Source organism: Pecten maximus, chromosome 5 (genome assembly GCF_902652985.1).
Source record: "Pecten maximus chromosome 5, xPecMax1.1, whole genome shotgun sequence".
Taxonomy (NCBI): Eukaryota; Metazoa; Mollusca; class Bivalvia; order Pectinida; family Pectinidae; genus Pecten; species Pecten maximus.
In genome coordinates this window covers 24,773,395-24,785,247 of record NC_047019.1, presented here as the reverse complement: position 1 = coordinate 24,785,247, position 11,853 = coordinate 24,773,395, and the positions used below count along the sequence as shown (strand labels likewise).

General features: G+C 34.6%; 1 protein-coding gene across 3 annotated transcripts; it reads left to right on the top strand.

The window, feature by feature from the left end:
- Positions 1 to 2,464: 2,464 nt before the first annotated feature.
- Positions 2,465 to 11,407, top strand: LOC117327620 (agrin-like). 3 transcript variants are annotated; one of them, XM_033884675.1, is made up of 12 exons: positions 2,465 to 2,580; positions 2,720 to 2,798; positions 3,349 to 3,474; positions 4,294 to 4,419; positions 4,800 to 4,925; positions 6,245 to 6,367; positions 7,782 to 7,910; positions 8,226 to 8,351; positions 8,805 to 8,930; positions 9,589 to 9,711; positions 10,611 to 10,742; positions 11,104 to 11,407. In XM_033884675.1, exons 1-12 carry the CDS (start codon positions 2,508 to 2,510, stop codon positions 11,162 to 11,164), a joined length of 1,350 nt encoding a protein of 449 aa, XP_033740566.1. In that variant the 5' UTR covers positions 2,465 to 2,507; the 3' UTR covers positions 11,165 to 11,407. The 3 variants fall into 3 exon arrangements, with proteins under 3 accessions (XP_033740566.1, XP_033740567.1, XP_033740568.1); XM_033884676.1 differs by lacking the exon at positions 9,589 to 9,711; XM_033884677.1 differs by lacking the exons at positions 6,245 to 6,367; positions 7,782 to 7,910.
- The last annotated feature ends 446 nt before the right edge of the window (positions 11,408 to 11,853 follow it).

Genomic DNA, 11,853 nt, shown 5'->3' with positions numbered 1-11,853 from the left:
TACTATGTTCTTCATTGTGTATTAATCGTACGATATAGTAAGTGGTCTATTTAATCTAACAGGAGTAAAGAAGAAAAGAAGAAAAACGGAGAATACCATTATTATCTATCGAAACATTGGAAAATAAGTCTGATGCACCTGATGGATAAGCGTTTCCTAAGGCGGTTGACAAAAGGGATTCGCATTAAAGATCATGTCAATAGCTTGCACCTACATAGTTTTAAGCCATTGCTTAGACAAAACTGACTTGTTCTTAAAAAACAATATTAATAACTAAAAACGTAAATTTGCGAAATGTCAATTATCATTTTTTAATGAAACGTGACAAAGCAGATATTCTAAATAAGCTGTCAAACATAAACAATATATATATAAGCACTTCAGAGGAACGATTTGCTAACGTTCATTTAATATGATAGAGAAACATGCGGAAAACTATCAATACAATATATTCTTAGTACTATACAATATGTGTGTTCGTAATGTCATACTGTTCTCTAAAGAAATTGGGGAAATGGAAACTGATTTCGGAAAGCTAAAAAAACTTATTATTATTGACGAACAACCACTGTTCAAGATAATTAATCTTCTATTAAGACATTTTTCAAATATGTACCTTATGATATCCTATTCCATCTTATGAGACGTCATCTTTCTCTTGTTATGAAGACTTTCGTAGTTAAAAAAACCAACATATTATTAGAATATCCATGGAAACAGACTGTACCACATATGCTGTCTTGTTAAAACTTTCAAACGACTTCACTTTATATTTGATACCTGATGCATTTATGGTGTATTGTATTTTTACAATAAAGATATATAATTGGTGAAATCGATTCGATATACCCTAATTATCTTTTCCTCATGGCCAAAACAAATCCGTCCTTGTCAGTATGACGTATCATATTTCTTTTTATAGATACATTTGTAGTAGCAATTTTCCTTGCCAACCTGTCGTGTTTACCTGTATTTGGTACTTTTTGTTCAACGTTCGAAATAACAGCCAGGGCGTGCTAGTTTTTGGAGTCGGAGAGGGAAAACCTGTTTACCTGTTATATATTTGACGACGCATGGGAAGTTAGTACACACTTTATCTTCTTACACAATTTAAACACATAGCCCGACACTTAGAAATCGTCTTGCAATGTAAACATTAGTTCACATTTCGCTTTATGTGTATATCGCCAATCATATATGTGTCGAGCTGGACAATTAACATATGGAGAAGTAAAACAGCCAAAGGGAAAATAGAGAATCGAAAAGTGTACGAATGTGGTTGACACCAAATTGTTTCTGCAGTCATATTTGTATCAAAACACCTGTTGTTATGTTAAAGTTCATAACTGTAGAACGTAACAAATGTTTTTGACGAGTTTATAAAGACAATATGTCTTCATACTGCATCACGAAATGGACAACTCCTCACGATTAGGAATAACACTGAAAACAGAGTGATGATGTTGCCTTTCCATCATAGAGGTGTAACCAGCTTTAATTCTTTCAGCAGTTTCTTGCAGATCATCAATATTGTATGCGTGGTTCGCCGGCATTTACTTTATTATACAGAGCACACTTAATGCTATAGACATGTAATATAAAAAACCATTTGTCGTATCCTGGACAGGCGTGTCAACGAAGAAATGTAGGTCTTTCATATGTAATTCATGTATCTGACATAACTGTATTCTGGTGAACTTAAATGTTGGAAAGGATCACGCAAGCCAAACAATGACCCAGTACAGTATGTCATACATACAGGCATAATGATAATACTTTCGCACGGAATGGAACAGAATTGTTAACGATATCTTAAACGATGCAGTTTTCCCAACCAGGTTGTACCACTTATAACTACTATGAATACCCAAATAAAGGTCATTGTTTGATAATGTGTATACATGTACTTACTTGTATGTAACGTTGTAATGCGAAATCTGATATCCACATGTTTACATGTAATTAATTAGGTCAGCCCCTATTACTTAGAGACTAAAATATACACTGTTGGTAACAGTTGTGTAATGTTATGGATGAATGTTGTCGTTGACACACGGTGCGTGCCCTATGGCTAATCGATGTATATGATTGCCAACATTTTTTATGAAAAACAGTAGTTTGAAACATGAAAGATGTTTAATATCATAAAATCACACCTTTAACGTTTAATCACTTTTGTGTCATGAAAGCGATATATTTTATCCTAGTTTTCCTCAATCTGACATTTGCGGCAGCTGTCGGTAACGTAGATTGTACCTGTCACGAACACATATTAAACGATTCGTCTGAACCACAACTTACCTGTACTTACCTAAGCACTATTAGTGGCCATAAACTGAAGCATCTCATTGGTCAACTTATATACAGATTCTGGGGAAAAAGCACCTGTTATTTAAAACAGTTCAAAATATTTTGGTCGTTGAATTAATCTTCTTGATTGATACATTCAACTCACGTGACAATGGTTATTATAAATTGAGAAGTTTTACACTGTTAATCGCCAATACATGATGAAGAAGTCACTGGCAGTGTTTGTACTACTTTTAATTTATTTACAGGTTGTCCAAGTGGAGTCACGACGTATGTACATGTAAACTCCTGTTCTTCCATACTGTACTCCATTTTCATTAGTTTTCTGATTACTATTGCTGTCATAAGAATCATTAGTTAAGTTTACAGATCTTGTAATTTTCACAGTAAGATTTTGTTTCAATAACAGGACAAGTAATATGTCGCGGTAGCCGTGTGTGTGGTGAGGACGGAAGGACGTACACAAACGCCTGCTTGGCTAGACGAAGGTATTCGCTCTGTTCGCTGTGATTGTAAAACAAAGAAGGTATTAGTATCACATGGACAATCAGAAATAGAATCAGACATGGCACTTGAAAGAAACGTTATATAGCAACGATCCCGCTTAAATCTTTATAGCTCTAAAGCAAAATCAATCTTACTATTGCATACATATATTTCATTATGCCTTTTGTTATATCATCAACTGCTTCTATTCTTATAATCGCAAGTTTTTGTACTTTGCCTTACGAGATGTTTCAGAAAATGATGGCTTTTGATAATCAACCCTAGTCGGTCATAGCGTTTAGAATAGAGAGCGTGAGCATTAGCATTGTTTAAATTTGATGAGTACGGTAGTCTTTCTCTAATTAAGAGTGTTTTAATGTCTGATAAACCATTATTCGGAAACATCACCACTGGAAAATAGAAACAAACAAAGCAAAAGTAGTAAAAAAGCCAAAATTTAAAGCATGGACGTTGAGGTCGTAGTTTAGGATGCCGTTTTGTAGTTACCTTTGTTTATTTGTATATGCATATATGTACATGGTTATGGTGTAGGGGTGTCACCATAGCATGCAATCGGAGATGTCCGTGTGAGCCAGACTGTATATGTACCGAGGAATTCCAGCCTGTATGTGGAGGGAATGGCACAACATACTCCAATAAGTGCAAGGCCAAGTGTGCGTGAGTAGATAAATATTGTATTCTCTATTGTTATATTTTATGAAAGCGATGCTATTAAGATAAAACGTTTAATAAGTCAAATCTCGTGAAATGCATTCTTATTGTAACAGATCACATGATTAATTAAATTTAAATCACTGCCTCCGCTAGGGATCGAACCCGGGACCTCTTCCTTACTAGTCTTACGTTCCGATCGAGCTAAAGAGAAGATCTCTCTAGCCGAGCGGTATATTGCGGCTAGTATTTTACCAGGGTTACATACTCCCCCTCCAGGAAAGAACTCGTCCTCGAGTTTCCAGGAGTAACAGCGATGCTTTCGCAAGCAGCGATGAGTATCATTCCCGAGTCCCTACATGGGCGCCAATGTAACAGAGCACATGATTAATTAAATTTAAATCACTGCCTCCGCTAGGGATCGAACCCGGGACCTCTGGCTTACTAGTCTTATGCTCAACCGATCGAGCTAAAGAGAAGATCTCTCTAGCCGAGCGGTATATTGCGGCTAGTATTTTACCAGGGTTACATACTCCCCCTCCAGGAAAGAACTCGTCCTCGAGTTTCCAGGGGTAACAGCGATGCTTTCGCAAGCAGCGATGAGTATCATTCCCGAGTCCCTACATGGGCGCCAATGTAACAGAGCGCATGATAAATCAAATTTAAATCACTGCCTCCGCTAGGGATCGAACCCGGGACCTCTGGCTTACTAGTCTTACGCTCAACCGATCGAGCTAAAGAGAAGATCTCTCTCATTATCTGTTACAAAGGTGCTAATGATAAATTCTAGTACTGAATCCATCAACACTTCATCATCTTTCACAGAAATGCAAAAATACAATGCACTGGAAGTTGTCCGTGTACAGCGAGGTGTGCCTGTAACAGACGTCTCTCTCCTGTGTGTGGAGAAAACGGAAGGACATATCCAAACGCGTGTGTGGCAAAATGCAAGTAAGCAGCTTTACTAAATCAAGATATATCGACTACTTAATCATTGCTTTCTGCATCATACACAATATGAGGTTTATTAAGCCTTTTTTTACATTCTTTCTTAGAGCAGACACATGTTTGTTACGGAAAAGCACAATAATTACTTGCATCTTAACGCGAGGGACAATTGTGTGATTTAGACAATATGTGAACCACAATGCTTGGTATATATATTAACAATATGTAATAGTCTTGTGTGTTCGTAATGAAAAATTGACAAATGAACTAGATGAGAAATCTCACTTTTTGTATGGAAACATAGTAGTTATATTTCCGTATGGTAGTAGTATAACAGGTTTGGCGTTTAAACAAACATTGTAGTTCCAAATAATGTTTGACAGAAAGACTCGAGTAAAATGCCCTGGTGGATGTCCGTGTAACAAGAGATGTAGATGTCCTCCTTTTAAGGCTCAGGTGTGCGGGACGGACGGAAAGACATACCTCAATTCATGTTCAGCACGTTGCAAGTATGTTAATCGAATCTTACCTTTTCTGTAATCAAGTCTTGTTGAGTAGTATTATCTGTAGCACCATATTCCCTTACATTCTAATATGTAGTACCATGCCCCATAACATTCTACTATGTAGTACCATACCCCATAACATTCTACTATGTAGTGTAAAACCCTGTAACATTCTACTATGTAGTATCATACCCAGTAACATTCTACTATGTAGTATCATACCCAGTAACATTCTACTATGTAGTATCATACCCCGTAACATTCTACTATGCAGTATCATACCTTGTAACATTCTAACATGTAGCACCATACCTTGTAACATTCTACTATGTAGCACCATACCCTGTAACATTCTACTATGTAGCACCATACCTTGTAACATTCTACTATGTAGCACCATACCCTGTAGCATTCTATTAAGTACATGTATCATCATACTTTGTAACATTCTACTATGTAGCACTTTTATTGTTAACAGTATACTAAATATGACAATACTTTGCAACATGCTACTATTTAGCACCATATCTTGTAGCATTCTACTTTGTAGCATCATACTCTGTAACGTTATAATATATAGCACTGTATCATTCTACTATATATCACTATAGCAAAATCTTTGCAATGTTAATTAAATTTATTAACTTCCGCAAAAGATAACATTTGAATGAAATCTGTTTTTTTCTAAAGTCCAGTTTATGTGTAATTGTCCACATATTTAAAATTTCAGAACTTAGCCTATATAGATAAACCTTATCATGTTTAACGATGGAAATTGTTTGCAATACATGTATTAAGTAGAAGCACATAGAGGATATTCAATGGTTTGCCGTTTTATATCAAATACATTCTATGAGTATGACAGATTTTTGAAAATATTTCACAGTACGAGTGCAAATATTTAAAAAAAACTTCCATAGGAATGAAATATGGTTGATATCAAACGGCAAAACATTCAATTTTCTTTTTATTACAATTCGAATGAGGCCTTAAAATACTTATTTTTTTCTATATCTGCCTACTGGAAGGAGCTAGACCAATTTAATTATTCGAAATAACAACCGCAAACTCTTAGATTTTCACTGCGCATCACTGCAGTGAAAATATATGTTTTATCAGTGTGATAATGTTCTATATTCCACAGGCTAAAATTTAATAAAAGGTGGCATTAGTATAAGTCATGTATCAGAACATTATCCAAAGTGAAAGATGTGAAAAGGCAGATATATTGCACTAACAGTAAATATATTTCCTCTCAGTTCAACTAAAAGCTATGCATAATGATCATATTAAATAAGATATTTATGTTATCGATTCTCAAGGAATGTTAGAGTCGAATGTAACGGAAAGTGCCCATGTAGAAAGTGTAAATGTCCTGCAACAGGCAAACCAGTATGTGGGGCGGATAGAAAGACATATCCGAATTCTTGTGCAGCTGTTTGCAAGTAAGTACATTGATATTTTGCGTTTAAAGGGTATGCAAAATGGATGAAACGACTTCAACTTTTAAGAGATAAAAATGAGAAACAAAAATAATTGTGAAATGGAAACAGATGTTTTTTTCACCGTTTATCACAAAGAAAAATGTGGTTGTTTATCAAAACGGCATATTGAGTGCTACCGGAATTATGAAACAAAACGATCGATTTACTCCACGCCTCTTGGATAACGTGACAATACATATGGTGCCTATAACGTCAGTTAACCGCTAATCATGGTTTCGTAACGTAATAAATGACATTTGATGTGTAATGTTGTTATGACGACCTAGTAAAGGATTAAGATATGTTGTAGAATGTGCAGTTATGATAAACCTTGCGGCAGATACTATCCAAAATAAATGAGTTAAACAATTTACTGCTGATCAAACGATGTTTATAAGGTAATATTGAAATGTTTTGTGCAATGCCGTGGTTCCATAGTGTAAATATAAGGATCGTTTTGTATTGTCTGTATTATATTGAATGTGCACGTAACATTTGAAACAAATTTTGACTACGGTTGAAATCACTTGTTAAACATCATCCTTTATTCTGTAAAGAAGGACACGTGCAACTTACTACACGCCTCTTGCATGACGTTACAATACATATGACGCCTATAAGACGTCACATTTGAAATAAACCACCTTAACGTGTAACGTGACATCTGATGTTGAATGTTTTCTATCATTTATTTTTTAAAGGTGAAGATATTTTGTAGAACGTGCAGTTATGATAAATTTAGAGGCAGACACTGCAAAAAAAAAAAAAAAAAATCTTAAATCAATTTGTTTACTTTTGCCGTCATCCTTGACATCCCTTTTATCATCACCTAGTACTTCCGGTATAATTTATCTGTTTTATCAACCACACCGCTGATCAACCATCAAACAATGTGTATATGGCAATGTTTTGAATGTTTTATCCAATGCCATGGTTACAAAGTATAATTATAATGTGTATAAGGCAATGTTTTAAATGTTTTATCCAATGCTATGGTTACAATGTAAACTTATATGGTGTTGTTTTGTTTTCTATAAAAAGTGCACGTTACACTTTAAATGCATTTTGACTATGGTTGTAATATTTGTCACGTGTACTCATTTAAACATCGCCATATTTGTACTCACATGTTGTATCATTGGGTGTAGCACATATGTCACAAATATATGAGTAGATCAGACAGCAGGGGATGGTATAACATACATACACAATGATTACATACATACGATATAAGGACCTTTCAAACAAATTGAAAGTTGGATACAGTTGGGGAAATGAATTAAAGTATATCATTCAGCTGTTTCGTCTTTCTAGGACTCGTCAGACATGACAACGGCATATCATGTTATGTCTATGCATACTCTTTTGTTGTCAGAAATGTCCTGGTAAAGTGTAAAGGCAGGTGTCCGTGTTCAAAGATACCATGTAGGTGTCCACCAACCAATAGCCCAGTGTGTGGATCGGACGGGAAAACATACAGGAATATATGCTCAGCATCATGCAAGTATGTGTTACTTCGTAAATAACCATATAGTTGTTTAAATTGATGCAACCTGAACATCACATTAAAGATGAATTAAGTAACAGCGAGAAAGCTTGGATACCTGTCGTTAGGGGAGATTTGCTATACTGTGGCATTTAACATTTTATATCAGTATAAATCAAATGAAAATACAACTGTTCAATCCTATCAAAGAGCGCATGCCTTTTTGCATATGTAATGACTTTTAATTCAAATGCATCCGAGAATAAATAATAGCTAGTATACAACAGGTTTTGTCTTTTAAACAAAACTGTAGTTCACAATTATGTTTTACAGAAAAGTCCGAGCGAAATGCCCTGGTAGGTGTCCGTGTAACAAGACGTGTAGATGTCCTCCTATTAAGGCTCAAGTTTGCGGGACGGACGGAAAGACATACCTCAATTCATGTTCAGCACGTTGCAAGTATGTTCATCGAATCTTACCTTTTCTATATTCAAGTTTTGTTGAGTAGTATTATCTGTAGTACCATATTCCCTTACATTCTAATACGTAGTACCATGCCCCATAACATTCTATTACGTAGTACCATACCCCGCACCATTCTACTATGTAGTGTAATAACCATATATTTGTTTAAATTGATACAACCTGAATATCACATTAAAGATGAATTAGGTAACAGCGAGAAAGCTTGGATACCTGTCGTTTGAGGAGATTTGCTATACTGTGGCATTTAACATTTTATATCAGTATTAAAGCAGATAAAAATACAACTGTTCAATCCTATCAAAGAGCGCATGCCTTTTTGCATATGTAATGACTTTTAATTCAAATGCATCCGAGAATAAATAATAGCTAGTATACAACAGGTTTTGTCTTTTAAACAAAACTGTAGTTCACAATTATGTTTTACAGAAAAGTCCGAGCGAAATGCCCTGGTAGGTGTCCGTGTAACAAGACGTGTAGATGTCCTCCTTTTAAGGCTCAAGTTTGCGGGACGGACGGAAAGACATACCTCAATTCATGTTCAGCACGTTGCAAGTATGTTCATCGAATCTTACCTTTTCTATATTCAAGTTTTGTTGAGTAGTATTATCTGTAGTACCATATTCCCTTACATTCTAATACGTAGTACCATGCCCCATAACATTCTATTATGTAGTGTAAAACCCTGTAACATTCTACTATGTAGTACCATGACCCATAACATTCTATTACGTAGTACCATACCCCGTAACATTCTACTATGTAGTGTAATACCTGTAATATTCTACTATATGATATAATACATGTAACATTCTACTATGTAGTATAATACCCTGTAGTGTACCATTCTACTATGTAGTATCATACCCTGTATCATTAAACTATGTAGCACCATACCTAGAGGCAATCTGCTATGTGGTGCTATCCCATGTAACATTCTACTAAATAGCACTATACGAAAACATCTGCATAAAGATACAAATTGTTTGAAATACATGAGTATACTGTATAATAGTCATGTATAAGAAAAGCATGTATGATTGGACTTAACGTGAGATTTTCAAATATTCATGATTGAGTAACTTGCATCATTTCTAAGAGATATGAGAAGGCAGATATATTATATTTACACGAATGTATTTTCTCTCAGTACAACTAGTAGTTATGCATAATGATCATATTTAAGAAAATACTTGTGTTGTCGATTCTCCAGGAATGTTAAAGCCCAATGTAACGGAAAGTGCCCGTGTAAAAAGTGTAAATGTCCTGCAACAGGCAAACCAGTATGTGGGGCGGATAGAAAGACATACCCAAATGCTTGTTCAGCTGTATGCAAGTAAGTAAATTGATATATCTCCCTAAAATACTATATTATACTGATGAAAGGAGTCCGACTTTTTTTAAATATCATTTTAGGAGGAACAAAAGAGAAACAGAAATAATCGTGAAATAGAAATATTTTTTACCGTTATTAAATTAAATGAAAAATGTGGTTGTAAATTGTCGTTAAAACGGCATATTCATTATTAAACGTGCGACTTACTCCACGGCTCTTGTATGACGTAACAAAACATGATTATGAGAAGTCACATTTGAACTCAATAGGAGCTGCCAGCTAAGAACCAATCACGGTATCTTAACTTGTTACTAGTGTTACTTGTTTATTATGCTTTTATAAGAGATGATACACTGTAGAATGAGCTGTTATGATAAACTTAGAGGCAGTTACTATCAAAAATGATTAAAAGAAATATATATGTATATATGTTGGAACTATTTTGTTTACTTTTGTCATCATTGACTACCCAAGAAGCGCCACCTAGGACTTTCGGTATAATTTGATTGTTTTATTGAACTTACCGCTGACAAACAATGTGTGTATGGTGATTTTGAAATATTTGATGCAATGCCGTGGATTCCAAGGATAAATGTATCAATAATAATAATAGTATGTTAAAGGTGAACATACCATTTTAAGTGAATTTTGAATACGGTTGCGTCATTAGTAATCACAAGTTTTAACATCGTCGTATTCTATCGTTTGGTGTCACAAATACATGGGGCGATGAAGGCAGTATGGAATGGTAAGATACTTTCAATCAATTTGAAAGCTAGATACTAGAGAAAAAATGAACTAAATTGTACCATACAGCTGCTTTGTCCTTCTAGCACTCGTCAGGGATGACAAGTAGTGGTATACCATGCTTAATATGTGTATACTATTATTGTCTTCAGAAATGTCCTGGTCAAGTGTAAAGGCAGGTGTCCGTGTTCAAGAAACAAATGCAGTATGTGTCCACCACGCAAAAGCCCAGTATGTGGAGCGGACGGAAGGACATACAAAAATCTATGCTTAGCGTTATGCAAGTATGTGTGACTCCGTATATACTCATATAGTTGTTTAAGGTGTTGGAACATTAATATCACATTGAAGATGAATAAAGAAACGATAGGTCAAAATATTCAATATCGATAATAAACTAAACACTGGAACATACAGCTGTATCGTCGTTCCTGTATTTATTTCATACGAAATGCAAGATGTAGAATACACTGTACATGTGAATTTATAATATTTGGAATATAGAGTAATGGAAAATGTTTTGTATGAATCTTAATAACATAATATTCAAATTATTTTTTACTATCTAGAAAAACATGATGTACAGTGATCGACATATTAATATGACTAGTTACAATACGTAACCTTCATTTTTATCAATTGCAGGAAGGTGAAAATCCAATGCCTATCTGCCTGTCCTTGTCCTTATCTTGAAGTTAAGATTTAAAATCAAGTTATTTTGACTTCAAAGATTTTATTTTGTAAACTCATGCTTTATCAGCCATATCCATGGTCATGCAGTGACGGTCATTTTGACAGTAAAGCGCCTGGACCTGATTACAATCTCAATTTGTTTGTATATGCGCGTGAAAACATGATAACTGTAACGATTTATCAAGGATGTACAGTACTACGCCACCAAGTCACTTATTTCTTACCAACTAATACTAATAATAAAGAAGTTACCAAATCAACATTTAAATGTGTTTTAATAAATGAGGTACTTTTTGCAAACATTCTGCTTCTAAAATAGAACATGTCGATTTTGAGTTATTTTTTTTTTTTTTTATCTCTTTATGGTTTGTATCTATTTTTCTTTGAGTTTGAACTCAGTAGATAGTAAGAAATGTGTAAATCTGCAAATATTTCTACATAAATAATATCTATATCTCCGGTCAATAAGTATTTCACGAAAATAGATACCCAACGAATATAAACATGGGTGGTAGCATATACTTCAGAATATGCAGAAGACAGTGTTGCGCAAAATTTAATACTCACAAACTAGTTCCGACTGTAAAACCCCCAACTATACCTTATTTTACTGCTATGCATGTTTGTAGTATGGTATCACTCATGAAATAACATACTTATAAATCACATTTTACCTCACATTGCAGGTGAAATGGCAGCTTT

What these genes read in the sequence shown, in the direction of transcription:
- LOC117327620 (XM_033884675.1), top strand. Translation starts at nt 2,508, where the DNA reads ATGATGAAGAAGTCACTGGCAGTGTTTGTACTACTTTTAATTTATTTA. An exon ending in GCGTGTGTGGCAAAATGCAA is followed by an intron (nt 4,420 to 4,799) that starts GTAAGCAGCTTT and finishes AATGTTTGACAG; the next exon opens with AAAGACTCGAGTAAAATGCC. An exon ending in CTATGCTTAGCGTTATGCAA is followed by an intron (nt 10,743 to 11,103) that starts GTATGTGTGACT and finishes TATCAATTGCAG; the next exon opens with GAAGGTGAAAATCCAATGCC.